Genomic DNA, 27,079 nt, shown 5'->3' on the forward strand with positions numbered 1-27,079 from the left:
TACTTACGCGTCGCGTTTTTGCGCGCTAGAAAATTTTCACTTTTCATTTAATCGCGAAAAATAGATACCGTCATTTAAAAATCTGAAAGCGTGAAATACGTACTCCAGGAGTAATAATCTTTCGATTTAGGCAATAAAAAAATAACAGGAAACCACCCTATTGTTACGGAGGATTCCTCGGGGTTGGTTTCCGTGTCGACACATTTTTGGTGGTCGACGGTTTCGAGCGCGTTACAGCTCCCGTCTTTGGGTCCAAAAACATCCCGTAAGTCGGGAGGATTTTTACGCCCGAAACAGTCGCCCACCAAAATTGAGTGGACGCGGAATTATCCCAAAAAATCATCATAAAGCCGTAATATTCATACATAGATAATTAATTAAGAGCAAATAATAAATATTTCACCTAAAGTAAAGATATTGGAAATAAAATGAAGACTGGTAATAATTTTATGCAAAATGAGAATGATTTCTCGGCCACTACTTGATAACTATAAATTAAAATTGACTCGTATTTTTCCTCATGTAGACACGACTTTAGTATTTGTGAAACATTTTAAGTAACATTTCAAGTATTGATGTTTTATTATTCTATGATATTAGCCCTAAAAATTCTCTTTTAGCGCCTGGCAACCTTTGATACTAGCCATGCACGAATAAAATTGTAGCCTGAAGATGTATGGCGCGATGCATGCTTGTTGACAGATTTTCTCTAGGTATCTTTGGAGTGCATTCGTAGGACGTTGGGTGCTGTATGCTGTTGAAAACACCCTCTGCGAAGCCCTAGAGGTGGCTATATGTACTGCTCATGACGGAGCAGCATAGAGCTGTAGACGTAGAAACTGAATATGGATGTAGTATGTTGTCGAAAACTCACCCTCTGCCGAATCCTTTAGATTAGAGGTCTTCAGAATTTTTTAATGCAAGGGCCAAAAATCAATTTCCGGAAGGCTAGAATGCTCCACGTCACTCTACCACCACATCAATTATTATTATAGTATTCTACCGATTAAGGTAGGTTTCCATGGAGTACTAAAGAGGTGATCTGGGAGCCTCCCTTTCCTTCCAGCACTGCCTTCTTTAATTCACTGTAAGGCCTACTCTCTTTCAATCTATCCAAAAATCCTATTCTTTTCCTTCCCCTCCCTCGTTTCCCCAACATTCTACCCTCAAACACCATTTTCAACATCCCCTCACCGCTAAGCACTAACTCCATCCAAACCTTCTGTCTCCTGCGTATCTCATCTAAAAGCTTTCTCTCCTCGCCAACCATATCCAGCACTTCGTCGTTCCTTTTCCTCTCCGTCCATTTCACCCTCTCCATTCTTCTCCATACCCACATCTCGAACGCCTCCAATCTTCTCTTGTCTTCTTTCCTCAGAGTCCACGTTTCCGCACCGTAGAGAGCTACACTCCAAACCAAACTCTTCACTAACCTTTTCTTTAAACTCTTACACAACGATCCTCTCAGAAGCTCCTTCCTGCTCATGAACGCCTCCTTCGCTAATGCTATTCTCTTCCTGATGTCCTTACTACTGTATCCGTTTTCCTCTAACGTACTGCCTAAATAGTTGAATTGCTCAACCTGCTCAAGTTTTTCACCACCCACCTTTATCTTGAGTCTCACATTCCTCGCTCGTGATGCTTTACAAAACCGCATTACCTTAGTTTTCTTGTGATTAATCCTCATCCCAAACTCCTCGCAACGTTCGTATAACGCATCCACTAGGGCCTGAAGCCCCCTTGCTGACTGACTGATCAACGCCTGGTCATCCGCGAATCTCACTGATTTGAACATCATTCCTCCCACTTTTATCCCAGCTTCTAACTCATCCCACGCTTCCCTTACCATCTCTTCAGCATACACGTTAAAGAGCAGTGGCGATAGAGGACAGCCTTGCCTCACACCTCGGCCAATGCTTGCCCACCCAGATTCTCCGTCCGCTATCCTCACTTGCGCAGTCTGGGCCATATACAGATTACAAATCAGTCGTCTATCCCTCCAGTCTACACCTATTCTCTTGAGAATATCCATTAACTTTACCCAGTTCACCCTATCAAACGCTTTTTCAAAATCCACGAAACACACATATACGTCCTGCTCATATTCTAGGTTCCTCTCCACGAGGGCCCTCATTATTGCTATTGCATCGCGAGTTGACTTCCCTTTTCTGAAACCAAACTGATCTTCGCCCAAATACTCGTTTGCCCTCGCCTCCATTCGTCTGTTCAATATCCTCAGCACTACTTTAGCCGCATGGGATATTAGGCTGATAGTCCTATAATCTCCGCATTCCACAGCTTTCTTCTTTTTCGGAAGCGGAATTAAAACCGTCTTCACGAAATCCTCCGGCCAACATCCCTCCTCATAGATCTTGCGCACTAGTTCGAAAAACCTTTTCTTACCTTCCTTCCCTAGACTCTTCAGAAGCTCGCACGGGATGTTGTCCACGCCTACTGCTTTCCTAGCCTTCATATCACGGAGTGCTCTCTCTATTTCTGAATCTAATATCTCCGGCCCAAGATTATCCTCCTCCACTGCACTTTCCTCCTCTAGAGTCAATCTCTCTGGTCTGTTCGTTCCGTCATACAGGTCCTCCACGTATTCCTTCCACCTACCCTGTACCTCTTCTCGCTCGGTTAGCATCCTCCCATCTTGAGCCTTAATTTTAGACATGGCTTGTCCTCTTTTGCCGCCCGATAGCGACTTAACTTTGGCGTACAACGCGCCTACTTCTCCATCCTTCTGGAACTTTTCCATTTCCTCGCACTGTCTTTTCCACCAAGCCTCCCTTGCCCTCTTAGTTTCACGTCGTAATCGATTATTCAATTCCCTATACATTCTTTTGCCCTGTTCTGTGTCCACGTTCTTCCACTTCCTCCTCTCCTCCATTTCATTTACCATTGCCTCAGTTATCCACGGCTTCTTTATCCTTCTACTGTCAACGTAACCAATTGACTTCTCCGCCACTTTGACTATTCCCGTTTTTAAATTATCCCATCTTTCCTCTACCGTCTTGGTACTTTCAATCTCCCGTATACTAATGTCCACTAGCTCCTGATATTCTCTCCTCATACTCCCCTTCAGGGCTTCTACGTTCCATTTCTTCGCCTTCCTAACTTTCATAAGTCTTTTGAATCTTACGTTGCATTTCATGAGCACTAGATTGTGGTCCGAATCCGCATCCGCTGCAGGGAAGCTGCGCGAGTTTTTCACACTGTTCCTAAACCTCTGTCTTACCATAATGTAGTCTATTTGATATCTCCCCGCATCCCCTGGACTTTTCCACGTGTACCTTCGCCCTTTATGATGATTGAACCACGTGTTTGTGATGAATAATTTGTTTCTCCTACAAAATTCTGCTGCTTTCTCTCCCCTGTCGTTTCGTATTCCTAGACCAAAATCTCCTATTTCGTTTCCATCCCTCCCTTCCCCGACTGAGGCGTTCCAGTCCCCCATCACTACCAGATTTTTCTTACCCGGTGTGTCTCTAATTATTTCCTCGAGCTGTTCATACACCTCGTCTACTTCTTCCTCCCTATGATTGCTAGTGGGCATGTAAACCTGGACCACCACAAGGTTGGTGGGCCGCGCCTCAATTTCTACCACCAGAATCCTATCGCTTACCTGGTCTATACCTACCACACGCTTACCCATCTTCCCGTTCAATACTAAAGCTACCCCTCGCTGGCTTTCTTCCCCTCCACTATATATAACCCTATACCCATCACTCCAATAGTCCCCCCCATCCCTCCACCTCACCTCGCATAATCCTAAGACGTCTATCCTCCCTTTATCCATTTCCCTTTTGATATTTTCTAACTTTCCCGCCCTCATCATAGTCCTCACATTCCACGTCCCCACATTTATAGCAGACTTCTTCTTCTCCATCTTCTTGGTCTTCTTTTCTTCTTTCTTCATTGTTGCTGCCACTGATGTTGATGATGATAAGTCTCTGCAAGGATTTCGCATGTTGACGACCCCGAGGACCTTGCCGACCTCGCTGCCGTGCCCGACACCCGCCCTTTGCGGACGGGTCCCGGGCGATGAGATTCCGAGGCTCATTTGGTTGTACTCCATGTGTTCAGGGAAGAGATAGTTGGTAGGGTTTCCCACTTCCATTCCAACAGTGTTTTTCACGTGACACCATCACGTGGACTACCTTTCGTCTGGCTCCTACCCTTCGACCTATCTGGCATGGGTGGCCCTACCGGGAATAATTTAGAATTAATCCCGCCAGTGCAGCTCAAGGGGTCATAGGAGCGCGCAAGCCTTTCCACCGCAAGGTTGTAGCCCAAGGGAAAGGACCACATCAATAAAGTTAAAAAAACATATAATTTCATAGTGAAATAATATTGGGTGAAAATTTCTCGGGTTTCCCACTGGGTGTGGTATTGGGTTAACTCTCCCAACGTTTCAACGGCTGAGTCTGCCATCGTTTTCAGGGGTTTACTTTTTATGGTACTTTATTTATTCATATCCTTGGTTGTCCTTATTCTTGTGTGCGGATGTAGCGATTAATTATGGCATTCCAGGCACTGTTTATTTGGAAGCCATTATTTGTATTTATGCTCTTCTCCTCATAGCAATTTCAATCGCCTCCTTTACAATTCGAAAAAACCCTAAAATTTTACAATAATAATTATTGGTTAAAAAGTTCAATCACTAAATGCGAATTTTGAGATTGTTTAATTTTGATGAGCGTGTCGATATATATTTTGTATTGTGCGGCGCGATACCATATTTTATTAAGCCTCAAGGGGCCGCAAGAAATTATCCGTTGGCCGCGGGTTGAAAACCCTTGCTCTGGGTGGCTCGATATGTACTACTCAAGGAAAGCTTTAAAGTGAACAAGAAACCGACAGAGGAAACAGGAAGGGAATAGGAACCAACAGAAATATGTAATGATAGAGAAGCTATGACGCTTGAGGGTGAACGAAGAGGTGGATGTGGTCTGGAAACGTAAGCGATGGTGGTGTATTCAAGGGTTCATAATTCTCCCCGTCACTCCACCATTAGGGGTCGGGAAGCCAAATGCCTGAGGGGCTGGTGCGGTGCGCCGGCGATATGAGTGGCTGGGAAGGGAATATTGGCTCGGAACGACTCGAAGGAGTGTTACGAGCGTGGTGAAGGTTCGTCGTCTTGCCCGTCATAAGGCGACCTCCCTCCCGAGGTATTTTCATTCATTTTTTCCTTCCGTCGATCGATCGGCTGGTTTATCGCGATGATTGGCAGTTTCTCGGCGATGCCGTCTGTGCGACTCGTAAAGATGAATATGCGCGCAGATTCGAGGCGTAATTTTATGCGAGGGAAGGAGATAAAAGGCTGACGGCGGCTTTCTATGCCGCTGCGCCTGTGATTTGCCGGCGCATTTTGGCAATGGTACAACTGAACACATTTTATCCCCTATTTTGTGCAATCTTTAACGGACGTCACCACACCAGTACGCCTAAATATGTGTGGTCATTACTTGATATAAACTAAAAGAGAATGTAGCAGTGCGCTTACGGTTCTTTCTCGTGGGTATTCTCTATTGAATGCTGTCATGAACACACTTCATCATTACTTTTCAGATATAAAGTTCTTTATAAATGTGTGAAAAGCGATGTTTTTGCGGGAAATATTGCATTAGGAAGCTGAATAAGTTAGGAGTGCTCATTCGTGTTTTTGCGTTATTCCCGTATTAATTTTGAAAAAAGGTATTCCAATTTTTTTTAAGATGAAGATGTGGTTACGTCCAAGAAAACACAGAAATAATTTCATGCATGGACCGCAAAAGTTCTAATAATCCGATTCTTCAGCGATTATATTCCCACAACTAGCCTAATATAGACGATAATAGGAAGCGGAAAATATTGGGCAACCACTATTCCACCACACTGAGTTCGATGCTTTATGTAAGCAAATTCATATTTCTTTATACTTGAGAAAAAGTCTAAAAATCAGTGTACGTTCAGAAACACGTTCCTAAGGCCAGGAAATATTTCACGCCAAATATTTGTTCTTTAATTTACCTCCTGATTCAGTGATTCAAATGGATGGCTGGTATGGATAGGCGAGGTAAGAGTTCACCCCAATCTAATACATAGGCAAAATTATTAAATACATTTCGCGGTCAGTTTCATTTCTTGCGTAACCTTAGTTTAAAAAAATTCTCAAAGGTTCCGTATCAGCATTGTATCCGAAGCATCTCGAATGGAATAATAACAAAATAGTAATATACCATTTATAAATTTGAATTTATTTTCATATCATAGGTAATGGAGCATCTGTATTAAAAAGCCCTAAAGTGAGAGCCTATTGATGAAGCCTTTTTTCGACAAAATTTTATGACTATATATTCCATCGTTCCTGAAACCGAGAAATTGAAATAATCGAGTCTCTGATATATTTAAGGCGCAGTACATCAAGTAAGTTGGTGAAATTCAGTGACTTTATCCAGTGTAGTATGTTTTAATAAGTTCGCCTAAATGTCTGGCGCCTTTCCATAATACCGTAGATATAACAATAAACATCTTCATGTTGCGTCACAAAGTACCTACAATACGCAGCTGCTCCTGAAAACCGTAGACATCAGTGACTTTCACTGCAAAAGCCCACGTTCCAAGCTAAACACATCCTCTCCGTTGCTAAAATATCTTTCATTCGCGAAAGATTAATTCATGCATATGGAATTTTATGACTCCTAGAATCAATAAGAAATGTTGACTTCATGGGCCACGTTCATGGGCCATGAACTTATTGAGAAGCAGGCAGGAGATAATATTGCACGTAGGCGCGAAGTAGATTTAGCAGCGGCCTTAAGGAATGTACCACAAATACACGCCCCAACAAGCTTTGGAAAGAAAAAGCGTCCACTGGAGGATATGCTTATCAGTCTCGCTTCATTACCAACCCATCGAAATATATTTGAAGCACACTGAATTGGAAATGAGCGCCCCATGTCAAGGTACTCTCAGAGAATTGGTACTAGGCCCCAGAGAGTTCACAGATACGTATAAAACAAGAAGGATACATCAACGCGGCGACGAGTAAGTTTACAGGAAGGTCAAAGGTTAAAGGGAAGTGAAGAACCTCTTAGCAGAGGCACTAAACCTTCTAGTCACATCATAACCCATCTCAGAGAATGTCAATTTTTCTGCTATCACCAGGAAGATATGCAGCTCGCTCGGTATCTTCTTTCAAAGTAGGAGTGCGCCAGCCAGGTTTGTTTTTATTTTGTGCACGACGGAGGAGAATATTGTGTTTCTCACATACATAAAATTCTATCAGATATTCTCTCAGCTGAATGTGAATTCGGCTTTCAAGGGAAATGAGTCGGGAGGTGCGAGTATTACCATTTGATCTCGATTCGAGTATCGAGCCTACCCGAGTATGGCAATTGTGAACCAGGCAATACAGCAATATATGCTCCAACATATTCTCATTTTCTCAATACCCAATTTTCTATTCTGAATGCTTAGCTTGAGTCAAAATAGAGAAGATAACGTGGAATGTTGATGTAAATCGTGTCAGAATTAGGAGATGAATGAAAATTAATGTGTCTTAAAAAGTTCTACATGCACAATTGATTTGAATAAACTGTGATAATATTTCGTCAATTTAATTAATATATGTATACAAACTACTCAGAGGAGCCCTCAGTATAGGTATTTGAACAATTTAAAAAAGATTATTTACGCAAATGAATAGTGTCATATTTGATCCTTTCAAATTGCCACGCAGAAAAACCATTTGTTCTAAATACTCAGGCATCAGGTTTTGACGTCTTCATGTTACATACCTACCGAAAATTGTATTTTGCGACACACTTGTGTGGCTGGAAAAGTACTTTCTTACCAAAGTTGCAAGATTTGGGAACCTTAGGAATGTTTTGAATTTGAGTACTCGCACATCCCCAGAAATGAGTTCATATCCACCAGAAAGGAATACAAAGACGCGGAGACTCTGAGGCTGCGCTATAGGCTTAGATTGCTTAAACAATTGAGAATGGATATCTTTAAGGGCGACACGGAGAACATAGTATTAGAGCACCACTATATTCCTACGGAAGCGATAAATTAAGAGAAATATTTTGCAAAACGTATAGCTATGGGAATTACTTTTTCCCCCGAACGATAAATAATTTCAATAAATGCCAGTCTTAATTTTGTTTGAGCAATTCCTTTTATGTGCAAATAGCTGGTGTCCTAACACCCCCCTGCCACACGCCTTTTAGGCGGCTTGCGGGGTAGCATGTAGATGTAGACAAAAGTAGTAGAGACTTATATTTTTGCTTCTTGTAGTCTGAGTCTTACTCAAAACGAATAAAATGAATATCAATGAATTTCGCAGTTTCGATATCGCGAGGAAATATATAATTTATAAAAAAATTAGGTTATCACTAAATAGCTGGCCCTGGATTTGTTTCCCTTGCTGCCCAAGGCGTCGGAGTTCCAAAATTCAACGCCTTATTAACAAGAAGAGGTGTCATCGAACAAGCATCTCGTAGAGGAGCTCCTCCTTCCCGCATTGGTCGATGCGATGAAAGAGAAAAGAATGAAGAAAATTTATGCCCCAAAACAGATCAATGCAAGCGATATAGTGTATAAAAACTTGAAAATAGAACTAGTAATTATATTTGCTAGTAAAGTATGACTGATTTTTTAATTTTGATAAGGATATAGTATAACCAATTTTCACTTTGGTAAGCCTGGGGTACCTCCATATTCAATAAATGCACTATGAGGAACCAGTCGGTACAAGTTAAATTATACGAAGGTTGTTATTTCCATGAAAGTACCGCAGACTAACCAGCGTACCTCAACAAAGACACCCGCAAGTACAATAAAGTAAAATGCAAATACGAGAATTCAGGAGAGAAAAATACCATTCGCATTAACCGGATACGAATCCGGATATACTGCGTTCATGCGTGCTATTAACATTTTCATGAGCCAAATTTTCGCACCCTACATCTTTTTGTAGCTTTAATGCTACAAGTCACTGGAAAGTGCAATAAAGCAAAATGCAAATACAAGAATTCTAGACTTTCGCCTCGACCGGGATTTGAACCCGGGTATACCACGCAGAGTTGTGCTACTAACATTTTCCGCGTGCGTAGCATTTTATCGCCGTTGAAAATTCTTTTCCAATTAAGATACCTCACCGTAATTAAGCATTTTATTTCCAAAACCATCGCCATACCACCTTCAGGTTGCTCATACGTTAGTAAGTAGTCGTAGACCGCGTGGAGATGTGCTAGTAGCAGTTTTCATGTTCAGAATATTCGTCTCTTAGAAACCTATTTCGTACCTCTTCGAAGTCACCCGCAAGTGCAATGAAACAAATTGGAAGAACAATTATTCTATACAGAAGAATACCATTCCCCTTGACTGAGATTCGAACCCGGATATACCACGTACAGGTGTTCTACTAAGATGTTTCATGCGTAGAGTTTTCTCGCGGTGGAAAAGTCCTTTCCAATTAAGCTACCTCACCTTCTGCATGCATTTTATTTCCGCAACCCTAGGCATACCACGCTGAGGTTGCTCGTACGTTAGTAAGCAGACGTAGACGTAAATGAGATAAGGGAGCTTTGCTCAGTGGGGTCGGGCGTGCTATTCGCACTCCGCAGCTTCCTCCGGTGGAACGAACGAGCACATACAACTCACCGTCTATCTTCCCCGAACACACACTCCGTGGCGTCAACGTCAATGACGGAAAACAGCATTTTTCCTCCGCAGGAGTGGAAAGAGGGCGGGGGGTACGGAAGAGTATGAGTGGTTGAGAGAGGTCGCTAAGGGTGACACGAGGCGCATGGCAATGATAAAAACTCCCAGGGAGCCATTTTCTAAAAATTGTCACGTCTCGACGGGAAGAGAGGCAGCATCCATACAATTTTCTGGGACCTCCAGGGGTTTCGGTGGGATAAGCTATATACTTATACGCGGAGGCAGATGGTATATATCTTTTTCCTCGGAATTCCGCTGCATTTCAAGTTTGCCAATTCAATGATGGGAGAAATCATTTACATCTAGGATTTCAGGCACTTCAGAATAAGTAACCGAAGTCAAAATTTTTAGCAGTATTTTATTCACGATTTGGGAGAAAGAAAATGCTAATATTTTCACAGTAAAATTAATATTTATCAATTTAATTTGAATGATAAGCGAATATTTTGCCTTTTTCAAGCGTCACTGCATTGATAATTATGTAAAACTGATCATAAAAACTTCGTTTATCCATATATGTTGAATTCACAACTATCCTGTGATCTGGTTTTCGAAGATCTTCATCACTGGGTAAGATATAATATTTTCACACGGAATTGTTTACAGCTATACATACTTGTTGCCAATAGTTACTGATTCATTGCTAACCAAACTTGAGGGTGGAAGAAAGAAAGGAGTTAGGATATTGTGGAGGCAGGTTGAGGGGGTACGGGTGTTTTCTCTACTTGAGCTCTCTGTCTCATAGTGTTTCCAGGAGGATTCCACATTCCAGGAGGGGTCGAGAATGGACTCTTTGGAGTGAATATTTTTATTTATTTTTCATAATACACTAACAAGCTTTAATATATCGATGGCTAAGGTATAGTACTACGTATCTCAAAAATAGAAACTTTTCAGGAGAGCAAAAAAATATTTATTCTTTACATTGTGTATAATAATAATTGAAAACCAAAAATACATAAAACTGAAAAAGAAGCATACAACTGCAGACAAAGAGTTTTTTTGCTTGAATATAATTTTGATTAACAGTATTAACTCAAACCGGCCAAATTTGGAGGTGCGTGTTGTTAGAACTTAGCAATCGATATGTTCGTCGAGGGAAAGCCACTTTTTTCACCAATAATTTTACGAACTTTTGAATTGATAACGCCTTAAATATAAATACTAATTGCAAAACTTTTTCCCACACTGTCTCTCAAACTACCTATCTGGAAAACTGTCACAAAATGATATGGTTGGTATGATGTGCACTCTTCCATCATACGTTAAAACAAGATGCATTCTTGACTGTCTTCTATCAAATGACAAGAATCATGAGGGTTCAAGGCGAACCCTCTTAAGGGTACAACACACCGGGGCCAGGAACCAAGCCCGAGGCTTATACGCCCGATCACCCGGGGAGGGGCTGGAGAGGAAGAAAAAAAGGATAGAGGCGCCGTCGCGATCGGAGCCCGCCGACGCCTCTGGGAAAGGATAGGAACGGAAGGGAGGGGCGGGGAAAAACACCTTAACGCTACAGAGCGAAAAGGGCCCACTAAATAGTGAAACCAAGCATACGCAATTTCTCTCCCACCATCCCGGGGAGATTTTCCTATGAGGAAGAAAAATCCCAGATAGGGACAGTGGGAAATTCTATCAAATGGCAATGAGACATGAAGTGGAAGCAAAATACTAACCTCGTATGAAAAGAAATTTCATGCGCCCCTAGCGTAAAAAAATCAAATTTGAACGCCATCGGGAACCACAAATAGCTTAAATTATTTCGTCACCTAGGGTCAGTGGATCCAGGATAAGGGAGGTGCTAAGTACGAGGTAACCTCCCAATAAGAAGCAGAAAGAAGCAATATTGGGGGTGGGAAGAAAATTACCATTCTATCCAGTGAAAATTGGATATTCAAGGGAGGGGCTATAGCCCCCTTATCCCCATAGATCCGCCACTGCCTGGAATCTTATAATTGCACCTTCTTGAATTTGTAACAGCATAAAGGGCATAGCCGAATAACAGGGTGAAAAGTACTCTCTCCGGGATTTTTCTCGGACTTGGAGCATAGGATTTGGGATCAAAAAGGACTAACCTCCCCACACTTCCAGCCCGCTAGAGGCCACCCAGGGCCGGCTTGCTCGAAATTTAGATTTCCACTGTCATTTAAATATCTCGGGATAGAAATCTTATTTTTCAATGCAGTTTGCACCATTTGATGGCTTTCTTAATGGAGCAGATGCACAATATTTTTCACAACTTTTCAGTCGCATAAGGAGAAATGGCGTCGATTTGAAAATTTCAAACGCTAGTTTGTGGATTTCTCCATTTTCCGGGTTATCGCCGCGTTTCGTTGTTGAAATAATTTAAGCTATTTGTGGTTCCCTATGGCGTTCAAATTTTTTTTTACGCAAGGGACGCATGACATTTCTTTTCATACGAGGTTAGTATTTTGCTTCCACTTCATGTCTCATTGTCATCTGATTGAAGATAGGTACCTGTCGGTAATAGCATTGAATGGCATTTTCCAATAATTCCCACGACTTGTCAGTTTTTGATAAACTAAAACACTTTCATTATTTTCTTAAGGAACAACAAGAGATAATATCCAAATAGCAAAAGAAGGGAATGACAAAATTGAAAAGAGTTGTGGTGGAAAGGACGCTGATGATGGCGATAATTGTGAAAGTGATAATGGTGCACCGCACGTGGATGAAGATGAAGATGATGATAGTGAACGTGCTGCGCAAGACTCAGACGGTGTCGATGAAGGCCAAGATCAAGGTGCACCAGATGAAATTGATGATGAAATAGGCCGTAGCGCACGGGACGCTGACGATGATGATGATGGCAGGGATCAAGAAGAAAGTCAGTGCTTGGGATTTGAGATGAAGATCGTAGTAAGAGGCAGTAGCAAAGAGGAGCGAGTCCCTCAGAATGATTAATAGAGATATACAGCGAACTCACATCCATAATTGGCATGATGATGGAATGGTTGACATGTAGGGAAATGAAATAGGGTAGTTTCCTTCATCAAAGAAAAAGAAAGGCATTGATTACGATTCGTTACCCACCATTAGTGTATTCATAGTATACAAATTATTTGGTTTTAGAAATACCGGTTTAGACGAATGGCAATGGTCAATTTTAGCCGCATTTGAAAAAGGCCAGATTGGCGCCCATGCGATGCCACTCCACGTGACGTCATAGGGACCTAGTTTCTATACGAGTAGATAGGAGTTTTACATCGTCTGAGATTACCAATGCATGCATGAGGCACAGAGCTCAGGGAAATATTTCTTAATAATCACCTATTAAAACTGGCTAGGGTCGGAAAGTTTTCTTCGTTTGATAAGGTATTAATAATCCTTATTTAAGCCAAGCGCTACAAGCTAGCAGGGTACTCGGCTACCTGCTAGCAGCCTACATCGTATCGGCGTTCATAGCCTCGCACCAAGGTCACTTCACTCGCGGCAGCGGGAACCAGAACGACGTTACACGGAGATTTCCCGGCATTCATACTTAGCCGTCGCGTTTTCGCGCGCTTGAAATTTTTCACTTTTCATTTAATCGCGAAAAATAGATATCGTCATTTAAACATCTAAAAGCGTGAAATACGTACTCCATGAGTAATAATCTTTCAATTTAGGCAATTAAAAAATAACAGGAAACCACCCTCTTCACCTTGAAGTCATTGGAGTCTATGATGGATGAGGCTAAACGAAATGTTGGAGTTAGAAATCTACAAATATAGTGATGCGTTCTGCCGGAAAGTTTCGGAAGCATATAATGGAACGGATTTTTTTATTTACTTTATGAATTTTGGGAAGTATATAGGAAAATGGCGGTGTGCTTAAAGGCAGTAAAAGGAGGATGATTTCCTTCTGGTTTAGACCCTCGGGGGACGTAATATTTTGCGAAGAGCATTCATTCGCTTTTGAAATCTGAGTTGTGGTCTGACTGAAAAAAGGATTTGGATGAGGGGTCTCCTAAAAGTCTGCGGTAATCCACGAAGTAGTCATGGGCGGTAGCTTAAATGACAGTGCTTGGGGTCAGAGCTATTTTGAGGCTAGATATTCAATATATTTGACTCATTTTGTTGGTGGTTAATTTTAATTTTTTTTACAGCCACATAATTTTATGATAAATAAAATGAAGTTACTTTTGAATATTTTTCATCGGGTATCAATGGACATTGATACAATGCGGACCCTTATACAAACACAGTTATATGACAAAATACAGAATATTTTAAATAATTATGCTGTAGAACAATAATAAATTACGGAATAACACACATAGAGGCTGAGGTGTAGCTTGCCCGCGCCCACTTGTAGTTCGCGGCCACGTAGAGTCCCAGCCAACTAGCAGTTGGCCAGTCGCTCACATGCTTTAAGCGGTGAGTGTCGGCGGAGCATTTAAACTGCGCTCGGAACAAAATGTACGAATTTTGCCGTCGAAAAGGCAAATTTTCGTAGAAATATCATAAAATTCCAGTCATCGCATCTATGTCGCATTTATTTGCGCTCATCGCATCTATATCGCATTTGCGATTTTCACGCATCTCTACTTATAAACCATTATTGAATCGGTTACGAACATTAGATTAGAGTGCCACTTGCTTTACGCTTCGCTTAATTATTGGCACCAGCGTCCAGTGCACCATGAATAGTGTTTTCATCTTCATCTTCTGTGCCCCGTCCACCACGACCTTTTTCATCATCTGCGTCTGGTGCACCAAGATATTCGTCTTTAGCATCATCGTCGGCAACAACGTCACCCTCAGCATTCTTATCGTCATCAGCGTCCAGGGCACCAGCATCACTCGCATCATCATCATTGTCAAGTCCCGATTTTGCTTCTCGGATCATTTCTGCTTTCATCACTTAAGAAATGAATGAAAGAGTTATTAGTACACTAAATATTGACATTCCAATAGCCTTTTTGTTAAAAGGGAAGGCATTAAGGATGAGAATAAATAGGATAGATAAAAAAGCCGGTGCTGGAGGTGTAAAATGATGATCCTAGGCAGAGGCAAAAATAGAAAGAAGCGATTCACTCAAATGTGGAATTGGGGTATAAAATAATCTTATATCCATGGGGTTAACGATGGTAAAATAATTGGGATGGAGGGAAGTAGATTTGAGCTTAGAAAAGAAGTAATGGGAGGCTATGAGGTATGATGGAAGAGACTTAACAAAATGTTGGATATAGGCATTGATATTGATACGTTCCATTGGAGAGTTTCGTACGGATACGATTGGACGGATCAGGGGGGTGTTTCAGAGTCTCCCTTTCCGAGCGGATCGGGAGACTTGACGCGGATTCTACGTCACTTACAATCGGCCAGGCAATCCGTGCGTTTCAGACTGGCTTCCTATCGACTCAAGGCCGGCTTTCCTATCGGATAGAAGTCGAGTGGGCTAGAGGTGCCGGAAACTCATTCCGGTGGCGAGTGGAGATATGTTATATTGCTGTTTTTTATTAACTATTTGGCTATAATAACATCATACCACTTTATTTCATGAGTGCTGATATATGTGGATATTATGATAGAGTAATATAAGTGCAAGTGACTTTAATTCTCGTGTAAATTAGGCGATAAATAGGCAGACTGTATCACTGACGGTACAAGTTCGTTTGCGTTGTTATTTGGACGAGTAATTTGGCAAAAAGAACGTGAAACAAGTTGGAATACATGGCGTAATGACTTACAAATATGCAGGTAGGATAATACATTGAATACGTGTCCGTGGGTTAGGAAGTATAACAATTTGATTAGTTTGAAATGATTGTGCGTGTGACTTCACATCGTAGTCACATCGAAATTAGACGTGGTTATGTACCTAATTCAGTTGATTCCATGGTGTACATTCTAAATATTCATTTTAATATGAAATATTAGTTCAAGCATAACGGGAATAGCCACAGTAACAATTATACCGAAGCTCCCTCATACCTACCACATATATGTAGGGTTCTTGTGATAAATATTGTAAAACAAAACACACACAAGAATAGTGCTACCAACCCTACTCATACAAAATTATCCACTGAGGTTATTGCCAACCTAAAATACATTCCAACAACATCATTTCCAATTTTTGGTATTTCTGCATGAGAAATCAAATTACTAGGCTCGTTAATATAGTAAATAGTTGTATACCTGAATATTTTTTTCAAACTATAGCATAAGATAATTTGAAATGATGAAAGCCGACGTAACAAACCATTGGACTAAGAAACAATTTTCGATTCTATAAACTTGGCTGCTAATTCCTATTTTCTCCTTTAGCCACACGTTTACCGAATGAATTAATGCAAAAAAGACGACAAAAATGCAAGAATTTTCGAATGAATTGCTGCTTTAAAATTTTGAATCACCATTTTCAGTACTGAAGTTATGCATCAACATCCCGACGCCACTAACTTAAAATTACATCCAAATAATTACAGCGAGAAAGAGAACATACCTTACTGTTTCTCGTAGGGGTGAAATGTTTTCTTCTTATCGCCCAAATGCACTTCATCTTCAACTCAGGATCTTTTTGAGAGCTAAAAACTTGAACCATGTCCCGGAGTTGCCTTTATATCCCGGCAATACACACACGAAAGGCATTTTTAACAAAAATATCTCACAAACACGTTTCTGAAGCCCAGTGAATGAAATTAAAGAATAAGGAAAACTTCACCGTTACCAAACACTATTTTTCACCAACTTAACCACAAAAATCCCTGAAATGTGGTGAGAAGTTATACGTAAACAACGCGATCTCCAAAGGCATGTGCAGGCTTGTGATCTAGGATTAGGCCTTCTTCCTAGGAGAATATGTCACCACCCGCGAAAGAAAATAATCCCAGACCGAATACAGTTTTATCGATGAGATACAATTTTATCGATGCATATGAATTTGCCAGTCCTCTTGTATCTTTTTTCGTCATTAGAGGAAATAAAGAAATATAACCTTTTTATTAACTTCCTAAGCGCAATTTATTGTACCAGATGGTCCACCTTCGTATTCAGATACGCAAAATTCCTGTGCCGTCTGGGTATACCTTTAGCCTCCCTTGTGAAGTAAGTATCAAATCTTGCGGGAGGTTATTTTCGCTGATCACTTGTCTCTTGAAAATGGTGACGTTTTCTCGTTTCCCGTTTACGATGACTGTTGACGTCATACCAAAAGCGGAACGCTTTCCGATAGTATGTGTGAAACGCACTGAAGACGAACGTAGGATAGGTTCCCGATCGACTCGGAATGAATCCGTTTCAGACGCCGCCAATCCTACGAGACTCTGAAACCTGGATACGTTTAGAGGGATTAGGTTTTTTTCTTTATGAGTTGTGAGAATGATATTGGTAAATGGCAAAGAGATGTGAGACGGTGAAAGAAGGTAATCTTCGACTGATTTAGACCGCCAAAGGGACCTTATGTTTTCCGAGGGGCGTTCAATTAGCTCTTGAAATCAGAGTTCAGGTCTGACAGTTAAGGTGCGGTAGACCGTTACTTAAATTTATAAACAAAAAAATTAAATTACTTTTTGAGATTTTTAATCGGTTGTCATTGGACATTGATACAATGCGGGCCTTTATGGATCATTATGGATTACGTTACGAACATTGATTACAGTGCGAACTCTTTTTCGCTTCCGTGTATTTTGAGCACCTGCGTCCCGCGCACCACGTAGGAATCGGCGGTGGGATTGGCGTCTGGTGCACCAAGATCTTCGTCTTCACCATCATCATCGGCAACATCGTCACCCTCAGCATTCTTATCGTCATCAGCGTCCAGGGCACCAGTATCATTCGCATCATCGTCATTGTCAAGCCCTAATCTTGCATCTCCGATCAGATCTGCTTTCATCACTTAATAAATGAATGAAAGAGTTATTAGTACACTAAACATTGATAATCCGTGAGAATTTTTTAGAATTTCCATTCAAAGTGTTAATTATTCCTCGTTTGTTGCGATATTGATGATCATTATTTTGACATTTATTTAACATTGCTAAACAAAATGGATGACATAGAAAATCTTACACCGAATAGCATCAATTTGAGCAGGTTTGATGACTGGATCTTTGACGAGAGCAGCGTCGGTCAGTCCTCGTTCTGTTTAAAAAAGATGTTGTGAATTAGTTTTGCTGATATAATTTTTTATAAACTCAAAATTTTTTCATTATTTTGTGGATTAATCCACAAAATAATGAAATAGTTTTGCGTTTTGAATTTAACACAGGAATCATTCTTGATAGATTGTGTAAAATAGTAAAGCAATCAGAGTGTCTCACTTATAATTACATTTCAATAAACAAATTGAAATATCGAAGTCCTATTATTTCTAATGCTGATTACTCGTGAATTCCAATAGCACCAGCGAGATATTTCTTTTGATAATGCGCGGGAAACGGGTAATATTCAGTAAGCAAGACGCCTTAACCTAGCATATAATTCCTCCATAACTATTCCACCATAAAAATTATTCACCTAAATCTCAAATTCGTGATTGACTTCCTTGATGATTTTCAAATTAAAAAAATGAAAAACAAAATGGAGAGTATTCAACTAACCAATCTCCGTCAACAGTTATTTACTAATACTAATAACTATTTTGTTTCTGGGTTTATCTTAGGCAAGGAGCTGCGTCGGTCAGTCCTCTTTTTGTTTCTGAAAGATATTGTTATTTAGAGTTGTTGATTTATCACGAGAAGAAAAGAGAAAAAAATTACGATTCTCTGTTTAATACAATTAACAGTTTGGTTGTGGTGTCTTAAATAGTAAGGGTTTCAGAGCTGTCTCGCCGATAGTATTCTATGAATACGATTGTAATATTGAAATTCCATTTAATTCGTTCATTAATTGAAGGTGATTTGAAAAATTGTACTTTCTCCTGATAATGCAAGAGAAGCCGGTAATATGATATAAGCAAGACACCTTAGCCTAGCAGATAATTCCTCAGCATACGACGACACACACATACATATAAGAACAGAATAGAATACACAAAAAAATTCAATATCTTGAGGGTCAGGTACGGAGGATGAGGGAATTGCCCTACCCGAGTAGTACCCGCCCTTGCTTGTATGGTGTTTTTGATCGGATGTGAGCGATCGGAGATTGAAAAATAAACCTTCCTCGTAGTATTGCTAGGAAAACAGGGCTTGGGACGGTTACACTAGAAACTTGGTAAAAGATTGAGAAGGTAAATTAAAGAATTAAGAGGAATGTATAATATAATGCTTTGGAAAAGCTTTAGAGTGGAATAGTTCATATAGTGAATGACCATAATGGTTGAAAAATTATTTTATTGGGAATTAAACAAATTAGAACATGCTATTTAAGGAACTTTTAATGAAACGAAGGAATGTTCCGCTCTTAAATATTTTAACATAGGTAGCTACTCACCTATTCCGAAATTAATGCCGATGACCGCTATTCCTACGAGGAGGAAGACTTTTGTGTTTAAAAGGACCATGCTGGATTCAACTGGGAAGAGCCTTTCTCTTGATCACGAAGATCGAAGGTGAGGAGCACTGTGAAATCTCTTACCTTATATGCACTGAGGGTCACCGTAGACCCATGCCGCCCACGCTGATGACTTCCTGTCTTTAATGTGATCACGTGATTTCGGTGATTCATCGGCGTGCTGTTCATGACGCTCATTTCCGCTAGATTGCTACCGTTGAATGAACCAATGATTTTCACGCCGATGAATCACCAAAATCACGTTATCACGTTGATAACATGAAGTCATCAGCGTGGGCGGCATGGGTCTACGGTGATCCTCAACGCATATAAGCCGAGAGATTTTACAGTGCTCCCCATCTTCGCTTGATGACACCATGTCGACTGCACCTTTTGCTTGGTCTTCGAGAGCAGCAAGCAATAGGTGCAGTCGACATGGTGTTTAACGCAAAAATCATCCTCCTCGTAGGAATCTTGGCCATCGGCATCAACTTTTTCCCAGGTGAGCCTAAATTACAACATTGAACATCCATCCTTTTCCATCCTTCCTTCCATGTTATTCCTAGTTCTTTTCAAAGGAATCATATTTTTATATTTGGTTTAGTTGTTATAATCTGTCAACGACACATGGTAAAACCTGAATTAGATTATTAAAATTTTATATGTACTCCCATTGTAAAGTTGTTTCAAGTGGTCTTCTTTAAAATTCTACATGATTTCTTGTTCTCCTCCAAATTTTAAGAATAGATTTAACGTAAATTACTGCAAACTTCTTTTCCTTGCCGTATGTTTTACTTAACATGATTTTCTGATATCAACTTGTCTCAAATAAATCTAAACACAGCATAGTCTTTTGTATCGGTATATTCCTAAAAATTGAGATCGAGTAATACTTCATTTTGCTGCTTTTGAATTTTTTAAATCTGAAAATCGTGAATGAAGTAAACTTAGAATTTGTAATTTGGGAGAATAATATTTACGGTGGGATGTGCATGGAGAAATATTCTGCTAGGCTAAGGCGTCTTGATCACCGCTTAATACCGGTTTCCCGCGCATTATCAGAAGAAATATCTCGCAAGTGGTATTTCCAAATCATGAACTATCTGCAAACGAATTAAGTGGGTTTTCGACACTTCAATATTTTAGTCAAACATACTCTCAGTGAGAAAATCTTAGTGTTTTACTAAAAGCAACCGATGTAAATACTTAGGGGTGTATTTAATGAAAGATTTAGGGTGGGAGGCAAATGTCGAACAATTAACAAAAAAGGCGTTCAAAATGTAACATTAGGTGATGAGGAATCTTAAGGAAAGTGATCGAACTACAAAGGAGAAGGCGTATAAGACACTAATCCGGCCGATTTTAGAGTACGCGTCACTAGTGTGGAACCCGTATGAAAAGGGACAAACAGAAACCATCGAGAAGGTGCAAAGAAAGGCAGCAAGATACGCCATGGGGAAACACAAAAAGGCCGAAAGGGTCGGTTAAAGGGTGAATGTACTGGGATGGGACACACTAGAACGGAGAAGAAAAATAAATAGGCTTTGCGCACTCTTCCGCACACTGAAAGGGGAAAAGGCATGGGGGGAACTACGGAAGAAGATTGAATACCCCGGCTATATTGGTAGGCATGATCACCAATACAAGATGAAATGCCGGCCGCAAAGGACTAACGTAAAGAAAATCTCGTACCTCAACAGGACGATTACGGAATGGAATCCCTGCCTGCAGAACTGTTTAAGCCCTACCTTAACAACGTAAGGATTTTTAAGAAGAGGTGTAGAGGGTTTATATTGGAAAATTAATATCATTGAATTTTAAATTATCACTATCTAGTTTCATTTTGGTAATGTATTTCTCATTTGCAATATTTTTGTTTTTTCTTTTTATTTTGTATAAACTGTTACCACCTGGCAAATAACCAACTTGTAACTTGTACAATATAATAATAATAATAATAATGACATCCCATTAACACTGATCCTTGTGTTGAATTGAAAACGTAATTTTTTTTCTCCTTCTATTGTGGAATATCGCAGCAAATCTAATTCAAAATATCCTTTCTAAACAGAACGAGGACTGACCGACGCTGCTCCCGTCCAAGATTACGATGTAATAACTGCAATCCGTAAAGCATTTGATGGTAAGATTTTCTGTATCATCTATTTTGTTTATCAGTGGGTGATATGGGTCTACGGTGATTCTCAGTGCATACAAGCCGAGAGATTTTACAGTGCTCCCCATCTTCGACATCAAGAGAAAGGCTCTTCCCAGTTGAATCCATCATCGACATTTCTGGCAACGTAAGCGTGAAAAATATTATCTTTTTTTATTATTTTTTACCAATTCGCCGATACTAAAACTTATTTACGACTACTATAGATGGATAATAAAAGAAGGTGTATGTCCACCCAAGAAATCGTGGCCACTTTAGAGGAAACCCTGGATTCTGTGGATGAAGCCACGGATGTTGTCTACATACCACCAGACGTTGACAACTTGACGGATGAAGAGGACATCGATGACATCATTTTAACTGCAGAGCCGATTAACAACGACATCGCGGGAACATTTGAAGTGCATCAAGGCGATGGCACAGTGGAGCACCGGCTGAGTACGCAAGAAGCAGAAGGAAAGCCGCCAGGGTGCCGAAAAAAAGGTCTCCAATCCTCAGAAAGAAGAGACTCATTTCCAAAATGGAAAAAAGGCATTGATGCTAAGTTTTCGTGTCATCCAATAGAGAAGGAATATAATGATAATATAAACCTTGAATTTGGAGGCATGTCTCCATAAGATATTTTTCTCCTGTTTCTTGATGATGAGGTTTTGGAGAAAGTGGTATTTTTTACAAAAACGTATGTTAGTGATAACAACAGGCATGAGTTTAACATCAGTATTGTAGACTTAAAAAATTTCTTGGTATTTTGATTCTCTCTGGGTATCATGTGCTCCCTCAGCAGGACATGTACTGGTCTAAAGATGAGGATAAATGCGTTGAATTAGATCGTAAAACTATGAGTAGAAAGAGATTTAGAAGCATAAAGGAGAATATCCACCATTCTGACAACTCTTCTCTCGACAACACTGACAAATTTGCTAAGCTGAGACCAATATATTCTCTATTGAATGCTAAGTTTTTGCAATTTGGAATTTTTTCTCACAACCTTTCCATTGATGAGCAAATGGTTCCATATGTTGGACGTCACTCAGCGAAAATGTTTATAAAAAATAAACCAGTTCGATTTGGATTCAAATTATGGTGCCTTTGCTCTTCAGATAGCTTTCTCTTCCAATTTTTTCCATATGGAGGTGCTAAATCAAACCCTGATGGAGTGAAGGTAGGATTAGGTGCTAGCGTTGTTTTGGATTTCTTGAACATAATTCCTGATATTGCACAGCATCGGCTATTTTTTGACAACTTCTTTTCTTCCTGGTCCTTGTTCCAAACACTAAAAGAAAGGGGTTCCTTTGCAACTGGAGCCATTCGGGAAAATAGGACTGGAAAATGCCCGCTTGAAGACTCTAAGACTCTTGGGAAAAAAACTCGAGGCTCATTTGATTATGCTTTTGACAAGGAATCTGAATTGTCCGTAGTTAAATGGAATGATGGCTCTGTTGTAATTTTGGCTAGTAACACATTGCCAGTTTTCCCTTTAGTTAGCGCGAAAAGATTTAGCCGTAAGGAAATGAAAGAGGTGACAATTCCCCAACCTCTTGTCATTGGGGATTACAATAAGCATATGGGTGGAGTAGATCTTCACGAGAATTCGAACGCAAATTATAGAATCAAAATCAGAGGGAAAAAGTGGTGGTGGCCATTATGTACAAATATAACAGATAAGGTGGGTACCAATTCATGGAAAATCTAAAAGAAGGCTACAGGGCACAAGATTTCTGAAATTGATTTTAGATCACATTTTGCGCTAACTTTGATCAAAGATGACCGAGTTACAATTGACAATCGTGAAGATATACATACAGAGGGACTATCAAATCCCAAAAAAGGCAGACTATCTCGTAATTCCCTAGCAGAAGACATCAGAAAAGATAATGTAGGCCATATTATCGAGAAAAATGTGTCAAGGAGAAGCTATGTAAAAACCATACAGTAGATGTTCGTGTAAAATGTGATGTGCCCTTACATCCAAAATGTTTTAGTAATTTTCATAAATAAAAGGGTTTACATATTGTATGAATATTTATATAATGATGATAAATACTAACTTATGCGTTTTTATATGGTTATAAATGAAACAGTGGAAAAGGAAAAGATTTTGTTTTTTCAAGGTATGTTAACCGAAGTACCCACATTCCGCCAAAGGTGCGAAAACGCACCATTATTTTTTTGGTATAAATAATTTTTTTAGGGCCCCAAAATTTTCAAAATTTCTTTTCTAGTACCTATTAAGTCTAAATATGACGATAAATTTCAAAATTTCAACCGAATATTAACCAAGGCCGTAAGTACATGGGTTGAGGAGACATCCATACTGCATAATACCGGTTTCCCACGCAATTCGTAAGAAATTACTCGAAAGTGCAATTTTATAAAAAACGAACAATTTCTAAAAGGAATTAATTTAGATTTCGAAAAAACTAAATTTATTATTGAAAAAAAACGGTAAGGTTAACAATCTGAGTACTTTACTATTTAAAGTTCCAATCACAACTTATTCTTGATTTTAATTTGAAACGTAAAATTTTTTCTCATTATGTTGTGGAATATATCAGCAAAACCGCGATGTCGTTGTTAATCGGCTCTGCAGTTAAAATGATGTCATCGATGTCCTCTTCATCCGTCAAGTTGTCAACGTCTGGTGGTATGTAGACAACATCCGTGGCTTCATCCACAGAATCCAGGGTTTCCTCTAAAGTGGCCACGATTTCTTGGGTGGACATACACCTTCTTTTATTATCCATCTATAGTAGTCGTAAATAAGTTTTAGTATCGGCGAATTGGTAAAAAATAATAAAAAAAGATAATATTTTTCACGCTTACGTTGCCAGAAATATCGATGATGGATTCAACTGGGAAGAGCCTTTCTCTTGATGTCGAAGATAGGGGAGCACTGTAAAATCTCTCGGCTTGTATGCACTGAGAATCACCGTAGACCCATATCGCCCACGCTGATGACTTTTTGTCCTCAATGTGATCACGTGATTTCGGTGATTCATTGGCGTTCTGTTCATTACGCTCATTTCCGTTAGTTCCAATCACAACTTATTCTTGAGTTTAATTTGAAACGTAAAATTTTTTCTCATTATTTTGTGGAATATATCAGCAAAATAAAATCAAACTAAACAAATTCTTTCTAAACAGAACGAGGACTGTTCGACGCTGCACACGTAAAATATCCAGCTCTTACACCTGCTCAACAAGAATTTGAAGAGGGTTAGATTTTCTACGCCATCAATTTTGTTTAGTGATATAAAATATAGGTCACAATTATGATCATCAATCGCCATATATAAGGTATAATTAACTCAATAACATCCAGCTCTACTTTATGGTGCAAGATGGTAGGAAAATTGAATGGTTTTTGGAAAGAATTCCTGACGGCTCATTAAAGTTTGCTGTACTAAAAAGTCTCTATTCATTTCTTAAGAGATAAGAACACAAACGATACGAGAAGCAAGGCATAATCATGAAGATATGAATAACGGTTGTCCGCTGCACGCTGATGACGATGAGAACGCTAAGGGTGACGGTGGTGCCGATGATGATGGTGAGGACGAAGATCTTGGTGCACCAGAGGCAGTTGACGAAAAAGGTCGTGATGCAGGGGCACATAAGATGAAGACACTATCCATGGTGCACCGGACGCTGGCCCCAGTAATAAAGGGAAGCGTAAAGCAAGTGACACACTAATGCTATGTTCGTAGCTGATTCAATAATGGTCCATACAGGTCCGCATTGTATCAATTTCCAATGATACCTGATTTAAAAAATTCAAAATTAATTTAATTTTTTGATTTTTAAATCATAATTAATATAGAATACATATTAAATACATTCCTTTACAATGCACCAATAAATTCTCAAAAAGAATGGAATACAAAGATTATCTAGTATCAAAATACATCCTGTCATTTTAGATGACGCCTATGACCGCATTGCAGATTACCGAATGCTCTTAGGATACCCATTCTCCAACTCCTTTTTTAAGTCAGGCAACAACTCTGAATTCAAAAGCGCATTGAATGCTCTTCGTAAAACATGAGGTCCTCCGAGGGTCTACGCCAGAATCCCATTATTCTTCTTTTACCGTCTTACAGCACATCGTCACTTTCCTACATGGTGCGAGGGACGCAGACGTTGAAGATACAGATCAAGTTGCCCCAGCCGCAGAAGAAGATGATGAAAAAGGTGTTGGTGCACGGGACACTGGTACTCATTATGCACAGAAGCGTAAAGGAAGGGGCACTGATCTGATCGGAGATGCAAGATTAGGGCTTGACAATGACGATGATGCGAATGATGCTGGTGCTGGGGGCTATGCTCGAGCTCCTTGGAGACGTATGCGACTGTCTCGTGCACGACTCCAGCCGAGCGGGGACAGTGGAGCGGTCGAAACCCCTCGAGTTACCCTTCGTGTTTGAACAGAGTGGTTCGTACTTCGAATATTGCATAAGTAAAATTCTATATATCGCATCATTTTGATTTTAGATGATTGAAATGTCGTCAATCTGCACTATTATTGACTTATTTTTAATTTTTATGGTTTAAATATGAAATTAATGTTTTTTTCTTCTTGTAATTGAATAATGATTAAAGGCACAGCGGTGAAATAAAAACTACGTAAAAAGACTAATGAATGTCCACAAAATTTAGCGAATGGTCACAGGTAGTACCAATGAATTTCCAAGGCATAAATTCAATGAAAATCATTACTAGGTCATAAACCAATCCTTTTTATTCAGAAGTTTAAACAACTTCGAATATTATTCAGCAAATATATATTTCTATCCTCAAAATTTCCATTAGAGAATAATTTTAAAATTTTGTGTAATATAAAACATGACATTATTATATTATGATAAGTATTGATAAGTACACAAGTTTTCTGCGCTACATCTGGATGTTATCAATCATTCATTTTTTTAGTTTTTTGGCGATTATTTTTTGCTGAATGATTTTACGTGAATGTAATTATCCAATAAATGTTCATACAAAGTAATAGTGCCTGGAATCGAAAACGTTATAACACCACTGGTATATACGTCCGGAATGAAACATTCCTACTAATCCTATTATCGAGGCATGTGTCACTTTGTAGATCTTTAATTCAATTAATTATTATTTAATTAAATTATTCAATTACTAACAATTCCAAGGGATTTTAACGCCTAAGGTTTTTACGGCGCTTTGCTTTTATGCTTGAAAAGAATTTTATTTTTCAAAAGAATTCAATTGGCATCACAGAGATCCTCTCAGTCATTGACGCCGGTAACGGTGCTCACGAATTTCGTTTTCAAGCAATGCTGAATTTACTTCACCATACTAACCAAACACTTTACGGTACTTAAAAATAGGTTTATAATTATAAGACCACTCAGTACGTAACGTGTATTCCAACGGAAGAAAGGGGCAAATAAAAGGAATGATTGCAATTAACAAGGAAATATTTAATGATTTATTCATCATAAAACTACATAAATTTAATTTCAACACTGGTAGACCTTCATTCCTTCAGCGGCATATCACAAATTTACACCGATCCAGTATATTTAGTCCGAGTCATATCAAAGCTAAGTTGTTTGAAGTATCATGCAAAGGGTAACAAAATGCAAACATTAACACTTCCATGAACATCGCACAAGAAATTGATATTAGAACCCGTAAAGTATGTCACACGAGTTCACAATCACAACACTAGCGATGATTCCTTCTATGACATCCACGTAATCTATGCTTTTGTCAACGA

General features: G+C 39.6%; 3 protein-coding genes across 3 annotated transcripts; 2 read left to right on the forward strand and 1 right to left on the reverse strand.

Annotated features, from left to right (window-relative positions):
- Positions 1–6,699: 6,699 nt before the first annotated feature.
- On the forward strand, positions 6,700–12,636 carry LOC124161327 (phosphopantothenoylcysteine decarboxylase subunit VHS3-like). Its single transcript, XM_046537640.1, has 2 exons — positions 6,700–6,769; positions 12,281–12,636. The coding sequence occupies exons 1-2, from the start codon at positions 6,700–6,702 to the stop codon at positions 12,634–12,636; spliced, it is 426 nt and encodes a 141-aa protein (XP_046393596.1).
- Positions 12,637–17,223: 4,587 nt separating this feature from the next.
- On the reverse strand, positions 17,224–19,220 carry LOC124161154. The gene is made up of 3 exons (XM_046537389.1): positions 19,095–19,220; positions 17,730–17,801; positions 17,224–17,555 (listed from the first exon to the last, which is right to left on the reverse strand). Exons 1-3 carry the CDS (start codon positions 19,162–19,164, stop codon positions 17,314–17,316), a joined length of 384 nt encoding a protein of 127 aa, XP_046393345.1. The 5' UTR covers positions 19,165–19,220; the 3' UTR covers positions 17,224–17,313.
- A 166-nt stretch (positions 19,221–19,386) lies between these two features.
- On the forward strand, positions 19,387–25,636 carry LOC124161155. Its single transcript, XM_046537390.1, has 4 exons — positions 19,387–19,656; positions 21,226–21,297; positions 24,475–24,546; positions 25,431–25,636. Exons 1-4 carry the CDS (start codon positions 19,524–19,526, stop codon positions 25,472–25,474), a joined length of 321 nt encoding a protein of 106 aa, XP_046393346.1. The 5' UTR covers positions 19,387–19,523; the 3' UTR covers positions 25,475–25,636.
- The last annotated feature ends 1,443 nt before the right edge of the window (positions 25,637–27,079 follow it).

Source organism: Ischnura elegans, chromosome 6 (genome assembly GCF_921293095.1).
Source record: "Ischnura elegans chromosome 6, ioIscEleg1.1, whole genome shotgun sequence".
NCBI lineage: Eukaryota > Metazoa > Arthropoda > Insecta > Odonata > Coenagrionidae > Ischnura > Ischnura elegans.

Bases quoted from the DNA above. Each gene is read 5' to 3' on its own strand.
- LOC124161154 (XM_046537389.1), bottom strand. From the start codon at position 19,164: ATGGTCCTTTTAAACACAAAAGTCTTCCTCCTCGTAGGAATAGCGGTC. The intron at 17,802-19,094 runs GTGAGTAGCTAC...TTTTTTAAACAG, and splicing joins CGGCATTAATTTCGGAATAG to AACGAGGACTGACCGACGCT. The intron at 17,556-17,729 runs GTAAGATTTTCT...TCATTTATTAAG, and splicing joins TCAAATTGATGCTATTCGGT to TGATGAAAGCAGATCTGATC.
- LOC124161155 (XM_046537390.1), top strand. From the start codon at position 19,524: ATGACACCATGTCGACTGCACCTTTTGCTTGGTCTTCGAGAGCAGCAA. The intron at 19,657-21,225 runs GTGAGCCTAAAT...CTTTCTAAACAG, and splicing joins CGGCATCAACTTTTTCCCAG to AACGAGGACTGACCGACGCT. The intron at 24,547-25,430 runs GTTAGATTTTCT...ACCGTCTTACAG, and splicing joins TCAACAAGAATTTGAAGAGG to CACATCGTCACTTTCCTACA.
- LOC124161327 (XM_046537640.1), top strand. From the start codon at position 6,700: ATGTTGACTTCATGGGCCACGTTCATGGGCCATGAACTTATTGAGAAG. The intron at 6,770-12,280 runs GTAGGCGCGAAG...TATTTTCTTAAG, and splicing joins GGCAGGAGATAATATTGCAC to GAACAACAAGAGATAATATC.